This window comes from Trichosurus vulpecula, chromosome 6 (genome assembly GCF_011100635.1).
Source record: "Trichosurus vulpecula isolate mTriVul1 chromosome 6, mTriVul1.pri, whole genome shotgun sequence".
In the NCBI taxonomy this organism is placed as follows: Eukaryota; Metazoa; Chordata; class Mammalia; order Diprotodontia; family Phalangeridae; genus Trichosurus; species Trichosurus vulpecula.
Genome location: NC_050578.1, coordinates 227,653,094 through 227,679,532, shown reverse-complemented (window position 1 = coordinate 227,679,532; position 26,439 = coordinate 227,653,094). Strand labels below are relative to the sequence as shown.

The 26,439-nt window shown below is 44.8% G+C and overlaps 1 protein-coding gene across 1 annotated transcript in view; it reads left to right on the top strand.

The window, feature by feature from the left end:
- The window catches only part of IRAG1 (inositol 1,4,5-triphosphate receptor associated 1), a 72,556-nt gene that overhangs the window by 36,656 nt on the left and 9,461 nt on the right, over positions 1-26,439 (top strand). Inside the window, exons 11-17 of the mRNA XM_036765381.1 lie at positions 4,356-4,386; positions 8,461-8,601; positions 9,618-9,749; positions 12,086-12,227; positions 18,840-18,889; positions 20,206-20,313; positions 22,111-22,175. Of these exons, the coding sequence (XP_036621276.1) occupies positions 4,356-4,386; positions 8,461-8,601; positions 9,618-9,749; positions 12,086-12,227; positions 18,840-18,889; positions 20,206-20,313; positions 22,111-22,175 (669 nt within the window). The remainder of the gene's footprint in view (positions 1-4,355; positions 4,387-8,460; positions 8,602-9,617; positions 9,750-12,085; positions 12,228-18,839; positions 18,890-20,205; positions 20,314-22,110; positions 22,176-26,439) is intronic.

Sequence of the window (26,439 nt, the reverse complement as noted above, 5' to 3'; positions counted from 1 at the left end):
TTTTGATTAGCATAACAGCTGGCCTTGCTTCCAAATTCTGCACGGTTCCCATTCAGCCTGGCTCTAGAATTAACATCAGGAGAAGTTGCTTTTTCTATCAACACTGAACAAATAGAGATGGTGTGCATGGTAGTGGATAGAAAGTTGGCTTTAAGAGAGACAGAAAGACTTGGATTCAAGTCCTGCCTCTGACACATACTGGCTGTGACTCTGGATGGAGTCACCTAATGGCTCAATGAACACTCTCTAAGACCATAAATTGTAAAAACAAAAAAAAAAAAAAAGGTCAAACTGAATTTGTTTGAAGAGAATTCCCTAACTGGCTGAAATCACAGCCCACAATCTGGGCAAAACCAAAGAGAATTTAAGTTAGGTTGCAACAATTCTCCCTGCTAGTCTTTAAAGGCTGGTCCATGAACTCAGAGGGCCATGTTTTGTGTGCTTCTGTCACTTACATCACAGAAGCCAGGATCATGGATTTATAACTGGAATGGGTCCTCGGAGGCCATCTAGAGCAGTTCTCTCCTTTTACATACGAGGAAACTGAGGTCCACAGAGGTTATATATCTTGGACAAGGTCACACAAATAGTGGTCGATCCACGATTTGAGCTCATGTCTATGACTCCATATATAATGCTCCTCCCACTATGCCCTGCTCCCTCTTGGTCCTTTTTAGGAAGAGCCTGCCCCCTCTAAAAGGCACTTGGTTGCCCCACCAGAGACAGCATATTAAGCTGGAGGAGGCCATGAGAAATTCACGTCTTCTTAACTAAGCTACTACATGAAAAAGCTCAAGTGGTCTGAAAGTTATTATAGAGCCATAGGATACTGTGGCCTTGGACTCAAGAAGCTAAGACTGTAGTTTGGGGGTGGTGCCACTAGAAAGATAGTGTGGTCTAATGGAAAGAGTGTTGTATTTAGAGTCAGAGAACCTGGTTTCAAATCCTAGCTTGGCCACTTACTGCCTGTGAGAGCTTCAGTAAGCAGCATGATCTCTCTGGGTCTCTGTTTCCTCATTTATAAAATGAGGAAGTTGCACTAGACCATTTCTAATGTTCTTTTTGGCTCTAAATATACACAATTCTAAGGTTCTAAGATCGAAGGTCAGCAAAAAAAAATCTTGAATCTCAATATGATTCTAGGATTGTAACCTTGAGTGGGACTTGGTTTTCTCCTTTGTAGAATAAATGAACTGGTCATAGACTTAGAGATGGATAGGACCTTAGAGGTCCTAGTGTAGACCAATCTCTTTGACTCACAGAGGGGGAAATTGAAGTCTGGAGAGGTACAGATTTCTGAAATATGGCCAGCTTCCTTTGGCCTAAGTTTATACTAACCAAATATCTATTTGGTACATAATTTGTTCTCCAACCCAATGGTCTGACTTGCCAGGAAATACCCACTCCTCCATGATTCTAGTCCAGAGCAATTTCTCTCTTCTTTGAGTTCTTACTGTCCTCACGGACACACTTTTGTGTTCAGGATCACACAAGAAGTAAGTAGCGGGGCCAAGATTCAAACCCAAGTCTTGTGACTTGGTGTTCCGTTCTTTGCTCTCCCCAAGGTCCTCCACAACTCTGCTAGTTTTGATAATTCTAACAACCAAATTCTGAAGCTCAGAGAATGGGCTCAGTTTTAAAAATCAGGTGAATTTATTGGGTTGTTTACAGGCAGCCACAACAGATCCATTGCTGACAAATCATCCTTCTTTCTTCTGCCTGCTTGCTTCTTGGTGTGGTCAGTCTCAAGTCAGCCTTGGTTTGAGTTCAGTTCAGTTCAATTCAGCAAGCATTATTATACACCTACTATGTGCAGGCACTATGCTAAGTGTTTCACAAATATTAGCTCATTTGATCCTCACATCAACCCTGAGAGGTAGTTGAGGAAACCGAGGTAAACATAGGGTAAGTGACTTGCACAGAGTCACACAGCTAGTAAGTGTCTGAGGCTGGATTTGAACTTGGTTCTTCTTGACTCCAAGCCCAAAGCTCTAGCTTATTCTCCCTGGTGGACTCTTCCAACCTTCCCAAGGTTTCTTGTTGATCAGACAGATAGTTAAATGGCTCTGAAGGTGGGGGAGGAGTTAGCTTAATGTTTCCTCTTTGAAATCAAAGGATTGGGGGCAGTGAGGTGGTACAGCTGGTAGAGCACTGGCCCTGGAGTCAGGAGGACCTGAGTTCAAACACGGCCTCAGATACTTACCATGTAACCCTGGGCAAGTCATTTAACCTTGATAGAGGAAGGAAGGAAGGAAGGAAGGAAGGAAGGAAGGAAGAAAGAAAGAAAGAAAGAAAGTAAGAAAGTAGACTTGGAGCTGGAAAGACTTCAGAGACCATTCGTCGAGCTCCCTGATTTCACAGATGAGCAAACTGAGGCCTAGAATAAGTGACTGCCCCAAGGTCAGCACAGTCAGATTCATACTCAGCACTCCCCCCCCTTATACCAAGCTACATTTCTGGAGCCACACTGATTCTTATTCTTACACTTCAGGTCTGGCTTACCCATGATGTGACTGGTCTAGTGAAGTCCAGAGCTAATGGGCAAACCATTTGTAACGTAGGGTCTTCAAGAATCTCTTGGAAGCAGGAAAGGGTTGATTGACTGGATCATGGCCAGGCAGCTAACATTTGCAAGGGCAGTACCTGAATCCAGGTAGATGTTCCTTAGTCTGAGGCCCCATCTTCTGTCCATTTTTAGGTAGGGCCCCTCGGAAGTTTGGGCTATTAATTTTTTTTAAAAATCTAAATGAAATAATCAGGTGTCAATAATGGGAGCAGTAAAGGAGAGAAATACAAAGGTCCAGATGAGGACGGCATATTTGATGTGGATTGGCCCATGGGCCAGTCCCATGGAAGAGAGCCAGCTGAAGAACCCAATTCATCTGAAGCTTAGCCAGTGGTGAATCAGCAACCCTGCCCTACTCTAGCTGCTCACAGAAAGCAGCAATTGAGGCTGATTCCCTAGCACCTAAACAGGAAGGATCCCAGCAGCCCTCAGTCAGGGGTGAGCAGCACCCTGCCTCACCAGAGAAGGGGTGACCTTGCACCTCTGTCCAGGGCTGCAGAGGAAGTGGGGCTTCCTGAGCATCTTATCCTTGATCCGTTCTGTTGTTGGGTGGGGCGAAGCTGTTAGGTCCCCTTGTTCTCCCTCACTTCCCACACTCAGTTAAGCCTGCACCACCCTGAGACAGGAAAGAAAGGGGCCCCAGCTTTATTTACAGTGTCCAGGGATTTTTAACAATGAGCTGCACTTTCTCATTGCCTCAAGACCAGGAGATAAGATTTGCCTGCTGACTTGGTAAAAAAAAAAAAAAAAAGTTCCTCCCTCCCTTGTCCTTGGCCAGCACCAGACATCCCTTCCATGCTGATTCAGACCTCCTCCTCTCAGAAAGATGCTGCTCCTCCTTGTCCTCTCCCTTTCAGTCTCTCCCAGCCATTGAGTTGGCGAGACAGGCTAGAGCAGCTTTTGAGGGCTCAAACATGCTCTCATGTGTGTGCCCACCTAGCCTGTTGGCCTAGAACCAATCCACCAACAAGCATTTATTAAGTGCCTACTGTGTGTACTGCACTATGCTAGGCACTGAAGATACTAACACAAAAGTAAAAAAAAACAGTCCCTGTCCTTGAGGAATTTCTATTCTAGCAGGGGAAGGGAAGGAAGAAAACGTGTGTATGTATATAGATATAGATATAGATTTATACAGAACAGGTACAAACAAAGTCATTTGGGAGGGAAGCATTAGCAGTTGAGGGTGGGGTGGGGGAATCAGGAAAGTCCAGAAGCTTGAAACTTCTTGAATCCAGAGATTCCTGACTCCATTGACTATGCAGTGTCCCCTATGGAGCTTGGGCTGTTAACTGATTTCTAAAAAATAATAATAGCTAATATTTATACAGCACTTATTATGTGCCAGGCACTGCGCTAAGTGCTTTACAAATATTATATCATTTGATCCTATAATTGTCCCCATTTTACAGATGAGGGAACTGAGGCAGAGGTTAAGTGAATTGCCCAGTCACATAGCTAACAAGTTTCTGAGGCCAGATATGGACTCAGGTCTTCCTGCCTCCAGGCCTAGCACTCCAAATCTGGATGGAAAAGTCAGATGTAAATAATGGCAGCAGTGAAGGGGCAGAAGGGAGGAGGGAGAACACTCCAGGTATGCAAGACAACCAGTGCAAGCAAAGGCTTGGAGGTGGAATAGGGAATATACACCAGCTCTCCATTCTCACCAGCCTGGCATGCTGCAGTCCTCCTCTGAACAGACCCAGAGGGGCTGCCAGGGTTAGATAAGCATCCTTTCAGTTACTTTGGAGGTGTAATGATAAGCATCTGTTTTCTCTTTTTCTCCTAGTGCTCCTCCGCTTACTGAAAAGGAAGTCGAGGTAAGTACCTCACAGTTCTCATGAAAGTCAGCCCACATCGAGGCTGCACTGACCTGTTCAGCTTCCATGATACTTTCACACAGACACAGGCCAAAGTGTTGGGAGGGGGATATGATGGGACCACTTGGGGTCTGGTCCACCACAACTCTTGACAGCTTTCATTAACTTTTGAGATTCTTGTAGATAGATAGATAGATAGATAGATAGATAGATAGATAGATAGATAGATAGATAGGTAAGAGACAGAGATAGATAGTAGATAGAGAGATAGATACATAGATAGAGAGATACATAGATAGATGATAGATAAGAGACAGATATAGAGATGGACTGACAGAGAGATAGAAGACAGATAGATAGATAGATAGATAGATAGATAGATAGATAGATAGACGGATAGATGGATGGATGGATGGATGGATGGATAGATAGACAGCCAGACAGACAGATGGACAGACAGACAGATATAGATAGGTAGATAGATAATAGTGATTGGGGCAAAGGCCAGTGGAATCTAGAGCTGCTTGAAATGTTCTTCCTTCAAAATTGTCTTCCTTCAGAAATTCCTGAAAAATGACATTTGGAGCAGAGAAGGTAGGCTTTCTTTTTCTATGAGAAAGTTGAGGACCATGAGATGATTTAAATGGAATCAAATTAGTTCACAAAAAATTAAAAGGTGGAGTTTACCTCTGCTTTGCTTTTAAAACTTGAGACTTGGTCTTTAGCCTCCTTTGGTCTGAGGAAAAAGTACTAGGCAGCTGCTGTGGCCCCAGCTCATATTACTGACCCTCCGACAAAGCTTTGGTGGTACATTAAGGGACCCAAAATCAATCAATGAATATTTATTGAGCACCCACTATGTGTCAGGCACTGTAGCCCTGCAGAACACCAATCCAGGGGAAGTAAGCAGGGAGGGCAGTCATTAAACATTTATTGAGAGCCTACTGTGTGCCCCACACTGGGGATGCAAAGAAAAGCATGACAGTCCCTGCCCTCCAGGAGCTCATAGTCTAATTAGGGAGACAGCCAGCAGCAACCATGTACAAGCAAGGTGGACACACAAGAGTAAACTGAACAGAGGGAACTGGGATGAAGAGAAAGAAGCAGCCAGAGCAGAGATAGTTCTCCTTTCTTGGTGCATCAGGGAGGGGTAGGAAGTAGGAAACCATTCCTCACTGTTAGGAGACCTTTGTTTTTCTTATCTTTGCTTTCCTCTCACAAGCAAAGCACGTTCAACTTAGAAAAGAAAGTCCCGGCTGATGGCAACTTTACTGTTTCAAAGCATATCAGTTACTGAGATGTGGAGTTGAGGAATTTAATCAAAGAAACCATTTTATCTCACCTCCCAAAATGGAGATGAGAGGAGGGGAAAATGTGAGAAAATGTGTTCATGTACATGTTCATATTACATATTTCATGCCAGTGGTAATGGGTTTCAAAATGTAATCAATCCTTAATTTATACTAATTTATTGGAGGGGAGGGGAAGTACTGGGTAGGGGCAGGGACATGAGCAACATAAGAACACTGAAATGCAAAAATCACTTTTACTTCATTTGAAAAGGCATCCCGGGGTTTTATAGCATTTGTAGCTCATTTAATCTTATTTCTCCTTAGCAAATATTAAAAAAGTTTACCTGCTTTCCCTGGGTGTACAGAAATAGACAACATGAGGAATTTATTTATAGGACTAGTGATTTAGAACTGGAAGTGACTTTTGAGGTCATGTAATACTCCAATTTTTCAGATGAAGAAACTTGCCCAAGGCCTTCCCTGTACTAAGTAGCAGAGGGAGGGTTTGAACCCAGGTCTTCTGACTCTCAAGAGCTCTTTTCATTGGACTGGCTCCTCCCTAGTCCCGGGTGGGGTGGGGGGGGGGGTAGTGGGAAGGGGTGGGGGGGTGGGTAGAGAGAAACCAGCCTGGGGTCAAAAAGGATCCCAAGCTGTCCATTAGAATAGAGAGTCCACAGACAAATGATGGAGCAGGATTCCTCATAGATAATTCGGTGCTCAGGCTACCCAGGGAGAATCCTGTGACTGAGGACTGGCTGAGTTACCTGGGAAGTATATTCAAGAACAAGCCAGCTGGGGTGTGTGAAGGTGTGTCCCCAGCTGTTTGTTTAATAGCCAAAGACCATGAGCAAAAGCCTCAGCCAGGTGAGGCCATTCATCCAGTTAGGCTGGTCCTACCCTAGCCCAGCCAGCAGCCAGCTGCATTTGGCCAACACAACAACCTCCTCTCTGTGCATGAAAATGTCCAGTTTTACTAACATGGGTGTTGTTTACTCAGATCTTCTACTGATGGACCCAGGGCGGGGTTAATAAGGGGCTGAGAAGATGAAGACCATGACCTTCATTCATTAATAACACACATTTAGCTCCTGCTAGATGCAGGCACCTTGTATGGCGCTAAGGGAGATACAAAGATGACAGGGATGATGATCATCATCATTACTAATAATTACTTAGAATAACTGTTAATGTAGTACTTTCAAATTTGCAAAGTTTTTTATATACATTATCTTTTTTTTAATCCTCACAACAGATGAAAAAACTGAGGCTTAGAAAGCTTAATTTACTTGACTGTAGTCTCACACCTAGTAAGAATCATAGGTAGAATTTGAATCCAGGTCTTCCTGATGCCAATACCAAAACTCTAACACTATACTGTACTGCCTTTCAGGGCATAGTTCCTTGCCCATGAAAGCTCGCAGCCTGGCAAAGAGCTAGGGCATGTATAGAAATGAATATGATACAGCTTAGAATGTAAGCATGTGGGTAGTGTCCATGGGGTTATGCAATCAGCACAGAGAGAGATCCTACTTCCGTTGAAGAGTTTCCATCTGCCCAAGTCTCTTCCCATGGGCTCAGACCAGGAAGCCCCTTCTCTGTGATTTCCACCTTTTTAAAGGTCAATCTTGCACTCAGAAATTTTTTGCAGCTAATGTTTATACAAAGTCCTAATTGAACCTTAGGGGTCATAAAAAAAGTCTTCTGGCATTCATTTAAAATTGCTGTTTGGGCAGAAACTGGGAAATATGATATGAATGCTGGCTGAAGTCCCTTTTAAATCAACAAGACCTATCCTTCACACCAGTTTTCCTTAAATATGGTTTCTCCATGTGAAACCCTTTGGCCATAAAGGCCCCCAACTAATCCAAATTGCTTACATTGGCTCAGCTAAGTACCCCTGACTTATTTAAACCAAGGTTGCTATCACTGATTTTCTTCAATTCAATGGAGAGTGAAGCATTTGCGGGGAGGGGGGGGGCTAACTTAAGTGAAATGCACTGACCCTTTCCCTTCTCTTAAGTCTCCTGTGGCCATATATTGTCATTTTTGTGGCTTTCCAAGGGTTTTCCATAGGTTCTTAATATCTTAGAGATGGAAGAAGAGAATTTAGTAGTCTTTGGATCACGGACCTAGAGCGGAAAGGCACCTTAGAAAACCATCTGGTCCAATCCCCTCACTGTACAGAAGGGAAATGGAAGATCACAGAGAGTGAGTGGCCTGGCCAATGTCACAGAGCCAGTAACTGGCAAGTCCAAGTGTGAGAGTAGAGACCAGGTCTAATCTGACGTTCTTCCCAGAATCTCCTGGAAGGTCCTCATTGTCATCTCATTGTCCAGATGTGATGTTTGAAATTCCATTCTCATTTACTATTGGAGGGTAAGGCATTAGAATTATCTGGGAGGAAGAGCAATTTTTTTTTTAAGTCATTCTCATCCATGAACACATTGCTATGATTTGGTTTGCCACCTTAGCCTTAAAGAACAGACCCCTGTTGATGGGGGTTTTGACAGGCACTTCCACGGTTTGGTAAGTTGTATTAATAGAGTCTTGTGGTAGAAAGAACACTGATTTAGAGTTAGGGGACCGAGACCCACTAACTACTCTGCCACTAACTACTCATTCTCTGGGCCTCAGTTTCCTTACCTGTAAAATGAGACTCGCTGGCCTCTGATGTCCCTTCCAGGTCCCAAGTTAGAATCTACAGATGAGTCATAAGCTAGACCTTCTAACCTACAGCAGTTCCTCCTTGCCCTTCTCCTCCACTTTTTCTCCCCCTCCATAGAATGTGTTTGTACAACTGTCCTTGGCCTTTCGAAATGACAGCTACACCCTGGAGTCGAGAATTAGCCAGGCTGAGAGAGAAAGGAACCTGACAGAAGAGAACACCGAGAAAGAACTGAACAACTTTAAAGCTTCAATCACGGTAAGGAAGGAGCCTGGCTCTGACAGTGCCCAAGGGCTGACCCATCCCTGAGCTGTCCCAAGGCCATAGCACCCACTGTCTATAGGGAGCAAGAGGGGAGGGGAATTGTATGTCTGAGGACCACGCAAGTTACACAGGGAGGAGGAAAATGAAGGGGGAGCTAAATTATAAATTAGGAATTGACTGTTTATAACTGGAAGGCAGTTAGTTGATGGGCAGAGGAGAAGGAGGTGCCCAATTAGTGCATCTGATCAGTCAATGAAGATGCAACCTAACAAAATAGATCGAGGGCTGCCCTTGGGCTCAGAAAATCTGGTTGAGGACCCACCTCTGTCACATACTATGGCTGTGTGACCCTGGGCAAGTCAAATTTCAGAGAAGGTGCCAACCTTGAACTGGTAGCAGGAACTTCCTTCCTCATCTGGGAGTTCCCTATGTCATAAATTTGCAGATCCAGTTGTATCCTTATCCTATTATCTGCCATCAGGAAGGGAGGCCTGGCTTTACATGGTTTTCCAAGAATGCTCTGCCTCCTTTCAGGAATCACTGAGAGCATCCTGAGGGGTGGGATGGGGGAAAGTTTTGTCTAAGTCATGGTGTGGGTTGGTAGTAAGGGTTATGGGCTGAGGTCATCTATGTAGCTCTATGTAGGCCTTTTTCAGTCACAGATGATGAGGCTGATTTCTCCCTTACCTTTTGCCTCCCCTCCCTGGTCACTATCTAGATGTTTGTTTTTTATTTGGGGGTTTAAAAAATCTTTTGTCTAGATGTTTTTGGCTGTGTAGGAAACCCCCAATTTGCCAAAAAGTAGAGGGGCAGGTTGAATCTGTAACAGGAGCCAGGAAGAGCTTCTCCAGGACAGACCCAGAGACTCTGGTTCAGCTGCTAACCTCAGCAGCTGTGGAATGGGGAAGGGGAAGATGGGGTAGGTAGGGGGAGCATTCAGATCTCCCCCGGTCCTGCTTTCCTCCACCTCAACTGTAACTCAGAATGTCCCATCTCCTCCCTCCTTTCAGTCCTCAGCATCCATCTGGCAGCCCTGTGAACACCGAGAAACCTATGAGAAACTGCTAGAAGACATTGCCGTCCTTCATCGCCTGGCCGCTCGCCTCTCCAGCCGTGCTGAAATGGTTGGGGCAGTCCGCCAGGTCAGAGCACTGACCTCCCTCCTTCCACCTTCCCACGCCATGTTCTGCTCATCTCAAGACATTTCTGGCCCTAAAGTGGGCAGTTGGCCCTTCCATCATGGGGCCATAACCCCTTTGTTGAATCTAATAGCTGGGGACACAGGGTGCCAGGCGGCCCTAAAGGACGTGAAAGAAGGAGAGTGAGCTGCATTGCTCCTCCCTAAACTCAGATCTCATTCCCAGAATAAACCAAGTCAGCAAGCATGTATTAAGCACCTACTATGTGCCAAGCACTGTGCAGGGATACAAAGAAGGGGCAGGGGAATAGCCCCTTTTAATGGGTGAGACAACGTGCAAATAACTATGTACATACAAGATATAGACAAGGTAAATTGGAAGTAATCCCAGAGGGAAGGGAGGTATGGGCAGGGGGACTAGAGAAGAAAGGCATCTTGCAGATACTGAGCTTGAGCTGAGTCCTAAGGGAAGCTAGGAGGCAGATGTAAAGAGAGAAAACATTCCAGGCAGGAGGAACAGACAGTTGATGAATGGAGTGTCATCTTCAAGGAACCTCTAGAAGACCAGTGTGAAAACTGAGGCCCAGAGAGGCCCTTACCCAGGACAGAGTATAATACTGGGCTAAAGCTAGTGAGATGACATGTAAGAGAGATAAGGAAACGTCTTACGTCTGGGTTCAAACAATCAGCTTCACAAACTGAGGATGCTCGCGAGGCTAGACAGCCTCTGAGTAAAACTCTGGAGACTTTCCTTGACTGTTGTAGCGGGACATGGCGGCAAAGAGAGTCAATGAAATCTTGGCCTACTTTGAGAGAGACGTGATATCCAAGACTGGGCTTTCTCCATAGCTGGAACTGAGTTGTGTGTGCGTGTGTGTGTGTGTGTGTGTGTGTGTGTGTGTGTGTATGTGTGTGTGTGTGTGTGTGTGTTCAGTAGGGCCAATGGTGAGCTGGCCAGAGTCCAGAAGAGAACAGCCAGCATGGGGAAAGGGCTTGAGTTCATGCCATGAAAGTATTAATTGAAGGAACTGGAAATGATTTAGGAGGGATGCGGTAGCAATCTTCAAATGTTTGGAGGGCTGTCTCGTGGAAGAGGTGTTGGATTTATTCAGCGTGGCCCCAGAGAGCAGAACCAGGTGTAAGGGGTAGGCATTATAAAGCAGTAATGTAGACTTAATATAAGAGGAAACTTCCTACCAATTAAAGCCATCCCAAAGTTTGAATGGGTCTCCTCGGAGGGTAGTGGAAATGTTTAAACAAAGGCTAAATGGCAGCATGAGTATGAGAATAAAGGGGATTCCTGTTCAGGTGTGGGTTGGACCTGTGAACATCTGGGATTAGCCCGAGGGAGCCGTGTGCTCTGAACTTGCCCTCCCATCTTCTGCCTCAGAGGATCCCAGCAGGCCATCCCCCATGCCTGGAAGCCGCTGCTTAATTGCTGTTGAGTCGTTTCAGTCCTCACTCTCCATGACCCCATTTAGAGTTTTCCTGGCAGAGATCCTGGAGTGGTTTGCCATTTCCTTCTCCAGCTCATCTTACAGATGAGGAAACTGAGGCAAACAGGGTGAAGTGACTGTTCCAGGGTCACACAGATAGTAAATGTCTGAGGCTGGATTTGAACTCATGAAGATGAGTCTTCCTGACTCCAGGCCCAGTGCTCTGTGCACTATGGTGCCACCTGAATGGAATTGACTCACCCTCGTTGCAGATGCTAGGCCTCTGTTGAAGGGCTGATAGCTCTAATTGGTAGGTTTGCTAGCTGCCGTGTCATTCTGTTGATTCCCATCGAGCTTAAAGTCTGACATTCTTCCCTTATTTTAGCTTCTGTTCTCGATCACATCTAGCTTGGCAGACATACAGTGAGTCCCAAAAATCTTAGTGCACGATTAGGCTATTAAAACTTAAAGCAGCACTAAGGCTGTTGAGCCATCCTTATACAGGCCTATATGGAAGGATATGCTTCATAATGATCTCTGAGGTCCTTCCCACCTCCAAGGACCCTCCCAGCCCTCATAGTCTGTGTCCTATATTCTGAGGTCCCCCAGGGCTTTATAGTGCAAAGAGCATCTGACTTAGAATGGGGCTCTAGGTTAGAATCCCACCTTTGCTGTTTACTACCTATGTGAGCTTGGTTAAGTCACTTCAACAAACTGAGCTGTAAAATGAGGGGAACTGAATGAAATGATCTCTAAGATTCCTTTTAGCTCTAGATTTGGGCTCCTACGGTCCTGCCTCTGGTATTTCCTATTGATCAAGTCCCTGCGGGTTATTTCTTCCCATTGCTTTATCTGTCTTGGTTCCTTAACCTTATTTGCCCCTCCCACCTCTCTTTCCTCCTAGGAAAAGCGGATGTCAAAGGCTGCAGAGGTTATGATGCAATATGTAGAGAATTTGAAGAGGACGTATGAGAAAGACCACGCCGAGCTCATGGAATTTAAGAAACTAGCAAACCAGAATTCAAGTCGAAGCTACGGCCCCTCTGGTAAAACCAAGTGGGATTTCTGTCACCCTACGGTGTGTCTCTCAGATCACCAAGGGTTATGAAACCTGGGCCTGCAGCAGCCAGCCAGGCTGAAGCGCCTACTGTGTGCCAGGCACTGTGCTAAGAGCTGCAGATACAAAGAGAGGCAGAATCAGTCCCTGCCCTCCAGAGCTTACAGCCTAATGAGGGAGACAACACACAAATGACTGTGAACAAACAGGCTATGGAAAGGATGACTAGGAGGGAGAGCACCAAGGTTGGAAAGAGTTCTTGCAGAAGGTGGGACTTTTGCCAAGGGAAGCCAGGAGGCAGAGATGAGCAGGGAGAGCATTCCAGGCATGGGGAGCAGCCAATGAAGACACACAGAGTGGGGGGGGAGGAAGTATCTTATTCAAGGAACAGCCAAGAGGCCAGTGTCACTGGACTGAAGAGCTTGGGGAGGGCAGTAAGAGCTAAGGAGGCTGGCAAGGTAGGAAGGGCTGTCAAGACCAACCAGAGGATTTTATATTTGATCCTAGGGTCAAAGGGAAACCACCAGAGCTTATGGAATAGGGGAAGGGGGAGATAGGGACAGACTTGCATTTTAGGAAGATCAGTTTGACAGCTGAGTGAAGCATGGACTGATCTGGAAACGACTAGAGGCAAGGAGACCGATCAACAGACCACTGAAATAGTCCAGGTGTGAGGGAATAAAGGCAACTAGGTGGTGCAGTGGATAGAGCACTAGGTTTGGAGTCAGGAGGATCTGAGTTCAAATCTGGCCGCAGACACTAGCTTCATGACCCTGAGACTTAACCCCATGTGCCTCAGTCTCCTCGTCTGTAAAATGAGCTGGAGAAAGAAATAGCAAATCACACCAGTTTCTTTGCCAAAAAAACCCAAATGGGGTCACAAAAAGTTGTTCTAGTTCTAGATTTGGGGTCCTACGGTCCTGCCTCTGGTATTTCCTATTGATCAAGTCCCTGCGGGTTATTTCTTCCCATTGCTTTATCTGTCTTGGTTCCTTAACGTTATTTGCCCCTCCTGCCCCTTGACTTCTCATTTCTTTGCTGAAAGAGCCCAGACAGAGTAATTTCTGTGTTCATGGTTGTTGCTGCCATGACGAGATAATGAAGGGCTGTGATATGTATTCACAACGAACAACAACCGAAAAACAACTCAGCAGCATTGCATCAACTGGACAAGATGGCCTCATAGGCCCGTTCCGCCTCTAAATCTCTGACCTGGTGACTCCCTCCACCAGCTGGAAGCAGGTGGTGGAAGCTAGAAGGGGGGTTAGAGGCAGAAGAGCTCCATGGGCTGGAAACCGTTAGACAGAAAATCCAGAGAGCAGAGAAGGAGCCCCACAGAAGAAAGCAGTGACCACCAGGTGCCCCCAGCCAGGTCTCTTTAAAACTAAGGGAGTGCCGAGGGCTGGAGGGACTTTGTTCCAGTTCCACTCACTAACCATTTATTTCTTAAGCACCTGCTGTTGCCCCGTGGGTCTGGTGCAGACAGATGTACAAGGTCAGTGAGACACAGCCCTGCCCTCAGGCAGCTCACAGTCTTGGAGGAAGAAAATGAGACGGCCACATGGATGGATGGAATACAAGTGAGAATGTTGTAAAGCCAGAAGTGTTCTCTAAAGTACCTTGAGATCAGATGATTCACCTCTGGCAGCTGGAGGCAGCAGCAGGTTTTCGGCTGAAGGTGTCATCAAACTAGAGTTTTGGAGGTTGGGCAAGATAGCGGCAGGTAGAGATAGTGGCAAGGAAGGCCATTCCAGGCCCAGAGAAGAGTCTGGGCAGCAGGCCAGAGGTGAGACATTCCAGGAAGTGTCTGGGGGGCAGGTGATAAGTCCAGTCTGGATGAAGCCCAAAATTTATGAGCAGGGGAAGGAGTGTACATTAAGGCTGGAAAAACCGGGGCTTGATAGGATGCAGACATCCTGAAAAATGACCTTGTGTACTCTATATATTTTGTTGATTAAAATCCAATACTTACAACCTCGAACCAAAGAGCTAATGGGGAAAACAGTGAATGGCCCCTCAGGGGCCACACCAGGGAGTGGCAGAGATTATATAACAGGTTTAGGAGGCCATGACTTACTGTCTTAGAAAATTGCCTGATTCTCAGAAAAGTTAAGAGAATCATTGCTAGAGATCACACAGCTGGTCACACAACTAGAGGTGAGATTTGAATCTAGGTTTGTTTGTTTTTCTTGTTAACTCTAAGTGCAGAAGTCTATGCTACCTTGTGTTGCAATAGAGGCTAATTAGCACTAATAATAGAAAGGTAAAAGGCCTCCAGGTTCCCAAGGCTGAATCAAGGTGTGTCTCCTTGACTGGTTATAAAAGATGTGGCCTAACTACAGTCTGTTAACCCACTGGCTCTCTAACAGGAGGGGAGATGAAGCCAAATTACTAGAAAATTGCCAAAATCACCATTTTGATGCATAAATTTTCACTAATGGATCAGAGGGGAATGATGGGACTTAGCAGATTTTAATGGAGTGTTATTTCTTCGTGACTCCTCATTTCTTTGCTGAAAGAATGCAGACAGAGTAATTTCTGTGTTCATGGTTGTTACTGCTGTGATAAGATAATGAAGGGCTATGATATATATTCACAATGATAAGTCTGGATTAGTAGAAATTTGTGATGTTTAGCCATTCTTCAGTCATGTCTAATTCTTTGTAACCCTTTTCTGGTTTTGTTTTGGTTTTTGGGGGGACAAAGATACTGGATTGGTTTGCCATTTCCTTCTCCAGCTCATTTTACAGATGAGGAAACTGAAGCAAACAGGGTTAAGTGACTTTCACAGGGTCACACAGTTGGTAGGTGTCTGAAGCTGGATTTGAACTCGTAAGGAAGAGTCTTCCCGACTCCAGGACCAGTACTGTATCCGCTGCACCACCTAGCAGAAATAGGTGTGCCCAGAAAAAGTGGGGTGATCATCCATCTGCCCTCTGCCCTGCTTAGACCATGGACTGGACTATCGCATTCATTCCTGGCTAAAGGACATTGACATTCTAGAATGTGTCCAGGGGAGGTCAGGATTCAGGTGCATGAGCATGTCAGGGATATTGTGCAATGGGCATCTGTGGGTGCATTAGATGGCATTTGACGTCCTTTCCAGCTCTAAGATTTTATTACTCTAAGAGCGAGAACACCAGATAAAAATAAGCTTTGTCCCTGATAATAATAGCTATCCCTTGTAATATGTATGATAATTGCTATAATAACTGTTTTACACAGCGCTTTGGGGTTTGCAAATCACTTTAATTATGTTCTTGGGTTGATCCTCACAATGACCCTACAAAGTGGGTGATATTACCCTCATCTTAAAGATGATGAAACTGAGTCAGAGAGAGGTGAAGTCTCTCAGGATCACACAAGTGCCCAGGGTCACATAAATGCCTGAGGTAGGATTTGAACTCAGACCATCTTGAATCCAAATCCAGTGCTCTCTCTACTGTGTAACCCGGCTGTCCCTACAGAGCTGATTAGCTGTTTCTGCCCCGTCTTCTCATTTCATTTTCAGGCCACTTGCTAGAGTCATCAGAAATCGTTTCCCAGCAAGTAAAGCCCGTGGTGGAGGGAACGAGAATTCTGGCTATTGAGAGATAAACAGCCCAAGAAAATGGACCTTTTCAAGCCCACAATTCCTGGATATTGCAAACATCCTTAGTTACAATGAACTGGAGGAGGGGGACACAGAAGCATGTCCCAGATGGAGAAATCTTTATAAACAGAACTCAGAGAGAGAGATTTCTGGGGAACATTAGCAGCTTTTTTTCCAAAACCAAGGTAGCAATGCACAAAGCTGTTTTGGCTCAGCTTTAGGAAATGTGGTCCCTAAAATGCACCGGCTTAGCAAACAACTAGCTCACAGCCAATGTTTGGAGTTGGGACTTATTCAGTTCTTAATCTCAATACACAGAAAGCCAGTCCACCATTCCTTAAACCTAAACACAGCGTTATTGACACTATGTGAACCACCACACCCAGGGAGGATACACGGGTACACATGCCAATCAGCTTCACCAGCCACCAAACGTCTGACTTCTAACAGGCAAAGTTGTAGACATGGTAGTTTTAGGGAAACTACTGTGTCCAAACTGCAGGCTTAGCACAGCACCTGGTCCATTGTAGGTGCTTAATAAATGCTTGTTGACTTGACAGGCTTGCTCTGACTGGCCACAGCAGTTAGGGGTAGCATTGTTTTATAGTCAGAATGGCAAGGAAGACTAGACCACAGCCTTTACTCAGATTTCCACCCCAGAGCAAGATTTAAGTGAGGCAGGGCTATGCAGGGTCACCAACCTCACTTTCTCCTCCAGAGTCATCTGGGTCTAGTGGTAAGATATAAATCAGGACAACTGCAGATGGGCCTGGATGCAGTGGGAGACCTTGGCCCTTCTAAGTTAAGGTCTCTAACAGGTCTCAGTTTGACTGAGGCAATACCCAATCAGAAACAACCGCTATTTATGGCCAGAAACCTTGAGGATCTTCCCCTCTACCAGACTGATTTTTTTTTTGACTAGGTAAAAGAGGCCATTCTCTGCCTCATTTCTTACCTAGCCTTAATCACTGAATGGGTGTTGCTTCAATCACAGTGAGACCTGGGAAAGACCTTAGCTTAAAAAGGCCAAGGCCTCCTACTACATCCAGGGCCATCTCCAGTCATCCCGATCCATATCTTGCCACTGGACCCAGATGGCTCTGCAGGAGAAAGTGAGGCTGGTGACTTTGCACAGCCCTGCCTCACTTAAATCCAATTCGCTTGCATGTCATAGCATCACCTCCCTCATGTCATGGTCTTCTTCAAGAATGAAGGAAAAAGAACAACAACCCAGGACACCTTTCAAACACCAAATCATGAATAAGCTAGATAAGGATGCCCAGAGAGGTTGGTAGGAGTGCTTTGGCATCAGAGATTATATTTCTGGATTCTAACTGTTTCTGTTTCCTGTCCCCTCTCTAACCAATCTGCCTCAGAGAGCTACATACCTGCCCTTCACTGTAGGGACCCAAGAGAATCAGGAAAAGGTCTCCCTGTGCATCCAGGCCTCCCTAGCTGCTCCCCTACCTCCTCCAAACTGTAGCCATGTTAGGATTTGTGTATGTAAAGATACTTTGTGCCTGTGTTTATATAATAATTTTAGACAAATACTCTGGCAGCATTTCCTTCATTGAGGGTGCAGTGGATAGATCGTATGAGTGGAACTAGGAATCAGGAAGACTTGAGTTTGAATTCTGCCTCAGACACTTACTGGCAGTGTGACTCCGGGCAAGCCCTGCCAGCCTCATCTACAAAATGAAGATAAGAATAACACCTGCTTCAGAGGGTTGTTGAAAAGATCAAATAAGATAGCTTATGTAAAGCTCTTTGCAAACCTTAGAGTGCTACATAAATGCTAGCTATGATCATCACTATCACCATCATCATCATTCCATGCCCATTTTGTCAAGCATTCCTGAAGTCAGCGTTTATTAAGCACCTTCTATATGCAAGGTTGTCTGAGCGCATATAAATAAAACATGGTCCCTGCCCTCATAGAGGTTTTACTCTAAGAGTAAGAATAAAGCAACATTCACAAAAAAAAAAACATGATACAAAATCAAATTTGTGATAAATGCATATAAACTGATAAATGTACCTAATTAATACTTTTTCAATTGGGCTGGGCCTTAGAAAATAGGCATATGCAGCTAAGTGGTGCTGGCCCTAGAGTCAGGGAGACCTGAGTTCAAGTCTGGCCTCAGATAGTTACTAGCTGTGTGACCCTAGACAAGTCACCTGACCTCTGTTTGCCTCAGTTTCCTCCTCTGTAAAGTGGGGGTAATAATAGCACCTTCCTTCCAGGGTTGTTGTAAGGATATTAATACTCAGCTGTCATTGTCATTGTCATGATTGTTGTATGTAGTCCGTGGCCAGGGCCATCCTGGAAGCTTTTCCGACTCAGTAGGACCACTGACTTACGATCTGTTAGCAGAGCCTGTGAGACGTGTGACGAGAACGTTATTAGGCAGAAAAGTGGTACGACAGGCAGGAACGGTGCTGCTGCTCCACAGTGGAATAAGGAGGTGTAAGTGTCCAAGACTCTGGGCTCCACAAGTGTCCCCAGCCAATCAATCAAGAAGCATTTATGAGGCATTTATATTAAAATTATATTAGCATTTATTAGGCACTTACAGGCCAGGCATTGTGCAAAGTGCTGGGATAGAAAGAAAAAGCAAAACCAGTCCCTGCCCTCAAGGAGCTTACGTTCTAGTTGGGGGACAAGACATTCATACCAGATAAACACAGAATAAAGGGAAGGTGACCTTAGAGGGGGAGGCTCTAGCAGCTGGGGAGACCAGGAAAGTCTTCCGGCCGCAGACTTCTGAGATGAGTCTTGAAGGAAGCCTGAGATTCTCAGAGGTAGAGGTAAGGACACGGAAGGGGTCAAAGATATCACTTCAGCATGTCCCTGCACTCGCACCAGGCTTCATAAAGGGATAGAGCACGGATGAACCAGGAACATTCGGGGTCTTTGGACAATTCCTAGCACTCTCCTCTATCCCTTTCCTAAATCTGATCGGAAGTGATGGACGATGTTCTTCTCTCTGTCTCTCCCCCTTGCTGCAGAGGATGGAGTCCCTCGCGCCACCAGGTCCATGTCTCTCACTCTGGGAAAGGTAGGCTGTCTGCACAGGAGGGGTGGGGAGGAATACGGCTGCTCAGAAGAGAATTGGGAGTTGTTTATTAGAGACTCCATCATAACCTAAGTCCATGGTGTTTCAGGAGGGAGAACCATCCATAGATACAAGTTCACTAGCCATTCACTCCTTGGGTGACCTTGAACTTTTAATCTTTCTCTGACACTGTTTCTTCATCTACAGATAGGAAGCCCTGAAAATTTCCCTGCAGAAGGACAGCTAAGTGGTACAGTGCATGGAGTTCTGGATCTAGAGTCAGAAAGATCTTAGTTTAAATCTAGCCTCAAACACTTACTAACTCTGTGACCCTGGGCAGGTGACTTCTGTATGCCTCAGTTTCTTCAACTGTAAAAAGGGGATAATAACAATACCTACCTCCCAGAGATGTTGTAAGGATCAAACAATATTTGTAACTTAGCACAGTGCTAGCATATAATAGGTGCTTAATAAATGCTTTTTTCCTTACTGCATGCTTTGCAGGATATGTGTGAGGACCCATTTGTATCCAAAAGCCCCTTCCTAAAATTAAGGATCCCTTGGGTGGGATCATAGAGATCTTAGAGGTCTTTGACTCCAACCCCCTCACTTTACAGATAAGGAAATTCCCACAGCTAGTACGAGTCTAACTAAGTGGGGTTTGAACCCAGGTTGGAGATTTCAGTTAGTTCAGAATTAGAGAAAACTTCTTAATACTTAGAGCCCTCAAGTGGAATGGGCAGCCTTGTCTGGTATCATTGCTAAAGCTATTTAAAGGGGATGACCACCAGTCAGGGGTGCTACAGAGGAGATTCTTGCTTCAAGCAGGAGGGCAGACCTCAGAGGGCCCTTCCAACTTTTAAAAATTCATATTTCTGATTAAAAAAAAAGGCCCCCACATCCTTTTTCTCATAGACTCCTAGGACGGGCAAGCAGGGCAGAACTTTTAATCATCATCTAGCTCAACCTGCATCACCACCTTTTTTACAGATAGAGAAACTGAGGCTGAGAGTGATTCTATGTGTTGAAGACTGACAGTATCTATTCTCTTACATGAGAAATCTCCTTTCCAGTCTCTTGGTTTTTGTCAGTTTCCTAAAGTTGTGATTTTTCCCAAAAGACTCTGGTCCAAGAACAAGTCCTCCAGGACACACAGCTATAGAGCTTCTCTGTTAATGTGGAACAATCTCCGATTCCCCTGATGTACGCTCACACCCCTCCCCTCTCCCTGTTTTCATCACTTAGGACAGCTACCATTGTCCCACCAAGGATGCCTGGGCTCAAGACCTTCCTGTTAGTAAATGTTTTTCTTCCTGCAGAACATGCCCCGTCGGAGAGTCAGTGTGGCCGTGGTCCCCAAGTTTAATGCTCTGAACATTCCTGGCCAGTCTCCCAGCACATCCCCCATCCCATCCTTACCAGCCCTGGTGAGTATGACTAGGGGAATAATGGTAGCCCAGAACTAGGCCTTGGGACCACTAGAAAGCAGAACTCCAGAGGCAGAAGAGAAGCCATGCTCAGCATGGGCTCCTAACTCATTCATTCATTCAGCAGACAATCATGGAGCATCTTCTGTCATTGACTTGAGTAAAGACATTGGGGCCTTGAATTTTGGCTTAAATTTTACATTTTACAACACAACTTATAGTTCATTCTGCATAATTCAGAGGCAAACATGGAATAAAGGATAGAGAGCTGGCCCTGGATTCAGGGGAATTTGGGTTCAAATCCTGCCTCTGACACATTCTGGCTACATAACCCTGGACAAGACACTTAATTTCACAGTGCCCTAGTCAATTCTCCAAGACTCTAAGCTGCACTAAAGGTGCTGGCCTGTATTGGCAGAGCGAGTTTCCTTATCTGGGTGTTTCCTTCATCAACGACATAACAGGTCTAGTCACTCTCTCTATGGACAATATAGGTATATTCCTAGCCAATGTTATTTCTCAAAGAAGGAATAGAATAATTAATGTAGCTTCAGACCATTTTGGGGGAAAAAAGACCAAATCTCATTACAAAGATTTCTCTATAACTACTTCTACATCCCACCTCTGTATGTGTGTGTCTTTCTCACTCTCTCTTTCTCTATGTCTTGTGTTTTTCACTCTCTGTGTCTCTTTTTCTCTTTCTTTCTCTCTGTTTCTCTTTTTCTTTCTCTTTCTCCTCTCTATGTGTGTCTGTCTCTGTCTCTCTCTCACTCTCTTTCTCTGTATCTCTCTTTTTCTCTCTGTATGTCTCTGTCTTCCCATGTCTCTGTGTGTCTGTCTCTCTCTCTTTTTCTCTCTCTATCTCTGTGTATCTGTCTCTGTGTCTGTCTCCTTTTTTCATCTCTCCTCTCTCTCTATCTCTGTCTTTCTGGGAGGAAAGAGCAGGCCCGCTGTTTGTATTATAAGCAAGGAGAAAAGCTGAGTTCTGCCAAACAGGAGCAGGGATACTTTGACTCCTCTCCCCCATCCTTTGCCCTGATTCAAGTTTCTGGTGCAACCACCAGTTTCAGTTACCCCAAAGTCCTGAACCATGCAAAAATAAAGCCACCCCCACGAAGTCTGGAGCTTGAAGGCAGAAAGGGGACCACAGGCACAGCACACTCCTACCACTCTCTCTTTTAAAGCCCTACTGTTTTTAGAGTCTTTCTTTTTTTCACTTCTAGCTGTTTCATCTCTGGCCTGGAAATGTGGGTTTCCCAGCACCGTGCTTACCCACAGAGTTCCATTACAACAAAACAACTTGGACATCCTCCAAGTTCACTCTAAGTAGGATTTGATGGAGCTTTGAGTAGCTGGAATCTTTGGTAATAGTAACGGCACACAGGTGTGCCTTCTACCTACCAATGCACAGGGCATGGCATGATGTGGTCTGGTGTTAGGGCTGCCCTCTAAAAAGGAGGGACAGGAACTGGATTCCATTGAAAAGACCTCAAACTTTCAAGGTCTCAGAACTAAACAGATGCAGAGGATGCAGTGAAAGGAAGCAAGTCACCCTCCCTGTGCTTCCATCCCTCCACCCCCCAAGAAAAAAATGCACCCCCCCTTCACATCGAAAAGGATGGAGAAAGGCCTAAGGGAATCTGGGATGATGGCTCAGGAGCCTAGGTGACCCTTGCAAGTGCAGGAGGTCTCGGGAACTCATTTGTCTAAATATGCATATAGAATGTACTGGTCCACCTGCATGTTTTGTTCTGACTTATTTAAGGAATTGAAAGATTTATCTTATTTTCACTACAGGCTGAATCACCAAATGGAAAAGGAAACCCCTCAGCTTCCCTGGCTTCACCAGCACTATTAGAGAAGTAAGTTTTCTGGTTTGACTTTTCACCTTGAGGTTGTCTAGAAACCTGCTTTGGTTGGTTGGACTCTTGATCTGTCTCTCTGTACTCTCTCTCTCCTTCCTCACCTCTTACATCTTTTCCTTAACTCTCTTTCTCTCCCACTTCACCTCTTTGACCCATTTTCCTCCCTCCCCCATTCCAACACATATCATCCTTCTCCTTTGTCCCTTCCTCTTTTCTCTCTATACTTTCCATCCCCTCCATCTCCTTTTCCTTCTTCTTTCCTTCTCTTCTTCCCCCTCCCTCCCTGTCCTCTACTTCTCTCTCTCTTTCTTTCCCTCTCTCCATCTCTCTCCACCTTTCCCCTGTCTCTCTCTCTCCTCCTCCTCCCACATCCGCTCCCTTTTCTCTTTCTCCTTTCTCTTTCTCTCTCTCCTCTTCTTCCTCCTCATCTTTTCTCTTTCCTGGCTCTGCACTCCCCTTTTTCTCTCCTTTTCTCCCCTTTCCCTCTCCTCTCTCCTCTTCTTTGACCTCCTTCTCCACTCCCCCCATATTCTATCTTCCCTTCTCACTCTCCTCCATCCCTTTGCCTTTCTCTTTCTGTCTCATCTCTCTCTCTATGTCCTCCTTTCCCCAACTCCTACCCTCAAGGCCATTTTCATCACCAAGAAAAAATGTGATTTGTATTTAACTGAGCTTTTATGGAAAATGGTTTCTTTATCCCTCTAGGGTCCAGGAGACTAGTTTGATCCATGCCGCTACAGTTTATAAAATTATGAAGAAAATATGTTGAATCAAAATGTACCAATCTGAGAAGGTCCTGGCTTTGCTTGGGAAAGTTTTCTATTTCAGGCTTCTGTGCCTCATGCATTTCTTTCTATTTTAAGTCAGAAAAGCTAGACAACAGGACCCATTCCTGTGATACAGAGATCTACACAGCCCAAGTAGATCATTCGTTTTGCAGAACCTTTCCCCACCTGGCTAAGCACCCAGTCCTTGTAAAGGTTTCTCTTCCTCTATCAGCTGGAAATATTGCCTCCCATACAACTGAGGAAAATAGGGTTATTTTAAAAAATCATTTACTTTTTCTTTGAAGAATCTTCAATTTAGTTTTTCTTAGTAGAACATAGCAACATAGACCTAGAACTGGAAGGCCCCTGTAAAGCCACTCTACTCCATGCCCCTCATTTTACAGAGAGAAAAACTGAGGACTAGAGAAATGGGTTGACTTGCCCCAAGTTATACATATTTTAAATGGTGGAGCCAGGATTCTAACCCAAGTCAGAGAGAGAAACAGACAGAGATGGAGAAACAGAGGGCGGAGAAGTCTTCGCAGAGACCTCTGAGGTCCCTTCTAGCTCTGAAATTCTATAATTCTCAATGAAGCACAGAATCAGAGGAGAGGAATGCCATGTATAATGCCCAAAGGTGCATAATCCTAAAGTCTCGTGAAAGCCTTATAAAATTTTTTTTCCCATTACTTGCTGGACTGGTCTTGGATAGACTAATATTTACCTTACCATCATATTTCCTGAGCACACACAGATGGGGAGGGGAAGGGCAATAATCAGGCGTGTGAAAACACTGGGATGGGACTTGGGTGTTGCCATGGAGAGTTAACAAAATCAAGAGTTGAAGGGCTGGATGCACAATTATCTTAGAATTCTTTTGCTCTGGCTGGATCCTAGATCATTAGCCACCACAGCCCCAACAAACCCCTTCTTTCTCATTTAAAAAGATGTGTGGGTTTTAGAGAAGTATAAGCCCAATATGTATTATGAGTGTGATGTGATGGCCAAAAAAGCAAATGTGGTCTTGGAATGCATTAAGAAAGGCACATGATATCCAGAAATAGGAAAGGGAATTGTCCCTCCGTACTCTGCCCTGGTGAGATCACACCTGGAGTGCTTTGCTCACATTTGAAAACCACATTTTAGAAAGAACCACCAAAGGCTGGTGACTGACCACTTATTGGGCATGTTCTAGATGGGACTTATATGGTACGGGGTTCAATTATATACTCTCTGAGGCCTCTTTCAACTCTGAGCTTCTGTGATTTTAGAATAGAATTTTACAAAACAGAATGAAGGAGAAGAAACTGAGGATACCCAGAGAAGGGAAGGGATTTGCCCAAGATCACATAGTAAATTAATGACAGAACAGAAAAGAGGAGGTGTCTGTATTCCCAGTCCAGCCATGGAATCTTCCATTGTACCCCATTGCCTCCAGCAAATACCCATGACTTCAATTTTACTAGGTCAGATCAAAATTGCATTTCATTTAGCCAAAGGTATTTGTAACACTTGCAAAGCAAAAACTAGATACATAACAATCTTTAAGATTGTTCATTAAAAAAATCGAAACAGAATTGTTCACCTGCTCAAAAATTTCTACAGGAGTCTCCCCATTAGCTCTAGGACAAAATACAAGCTGACCCTAATCTGGCTCCAACCTCCTTTTCCAGACTTATTTTATATTAGTGGAAGGAGTAAAAGACTAGGTAGCATTTCAGAGCTCCACTGAGTCATCAGACCAAGATGTTGTTTTCTCATTTTTAAGATGGCATCTAAAATTTCTTCAGCTTTGATTTTTAAAGCAGTCCATGCAGAAAGACTTCCAAAGTTACTCATATGTTAACAATGAACAGAAAGATTGTAGGTTGGGTTTTTAACCTTTTTCCAGTGTTGTTGGAGAACGAATAGTTAAGATTATCGCATACTCTCAAAAGAGTTCTTGAGACAATTTGAAACTCATAGCATGGGTGAAAAACCTACTATGAAAGTTCCCTTAGCTCAGGGCCCCCATGAACACAGTTCTCCAATCAATATAACTCAATCAATCCAATTCCATCTAACAAGTGTTTTAAGCAACTATTCTTTGAAATATACAAAGATGCAATGTGTTCCCTCTCTTCCTTTCTTATTCTGGTGTCTAGTTACCAGCCTAATGAAATGTAAATTTTAGGAGGTACTGAGCGGCACTGGAGATGGGGGGTTGATGCAGAGGACAGGCAGAAGTGTTTAAGATTCCTTCATTAACACAGCAGGGGATGCTTTCGAGGACCAGGTAACCCGTGGTATTTTTCAAACAAAAGCCTGACTTCAAAACCCTACTTGTACTCTGGTCTATTTTGTGAGTTCCTCTATGGTAGTATATTCTGATGGGGTTTCACCATCCAGGAAGGCTCTATGTGGGGGTAGGTAGGGGATAGAGAAGCAAAAATGGTGTGTGTGTGTGTGTGTGTGTGTGTGTGTGTGTGTGTGTGGAGAGGGGAAGGCAGGGCAATTGGGGTTAAGTGACTCGCCCAAGGTCACATAGCTAGTAACTGTCAAGTGTCTAAGGATGAATTTGAATCAGATCCTCCTGACTCCAGGACCAGTGCTCTATCCACTGTACCACCTAGCTGCCCCTGGGTGTGTGTTTTAAAGGAAAGAATCTCAATAACACTTTTTTAAAAAGAAAAATTAGGAAAGGCAATTAATTTGGCACTGGATTATAGAGAAAGTTGAATGCCAAGCAAAGGCGTGGACGTTATTTGACAAGCAGGGAGCCACTAAAGAATTTTAAGCAAGAACGGCACGAGTACCACCCACTTGTTTCTCAGACTTCCGTCCACACCTCCATTTATATTGGCTGTGTTTTCACAAAGGCACAAACATAACTGAGCCCCCTGGTTTTGGCTGCCTCTGTGAGTGAGTGGTTTGTCGTACAAACATGTTTACCTAACAGTTGGTGTTGATCATGAGGTTGACTTGATCATGGCGGCTTGGCCATGATGCAGCCTGACTCACCCATCTGCCTATGTGTACCCAGCCTAGGAGCAGTGGTAGGGATTCTGTGAGAGCACTGCTGTAGAGAGGAGGGACCCTGGAATGCAACTGGCAATGACAACCTTCAGAATTCTTAAAAGTGATTGACATCAGAGTACTGCTATCCAATCTAATCCAAGAAACAATGATTAAGCACCCACTATGTGCTGGGCTCTGTGTTAAGTGCTGGAGATACAATCAATAAAAAAAAAGGCAGCTCCATCCTCAAATAGTGTACAATCTAATGGGGGGGGAGACAACACACAAGAGGCAGCAGAAAAGCAGGCAGGGAGAGAGGGGGCACTGGAAGGTGCCCAGCATGGGTGTATCTTGTTCCCTGAAGTTGAAACCAGGTAGAGCAGCAGATACAAAGGAAAGTAAACACACAAAATATGTGCCAGGCAATATGCTAACAATAGAGATAAAAAGAAAACTCAAAAACAGTCCCTGCCCTTAAGGCACTTATATTCTAATGA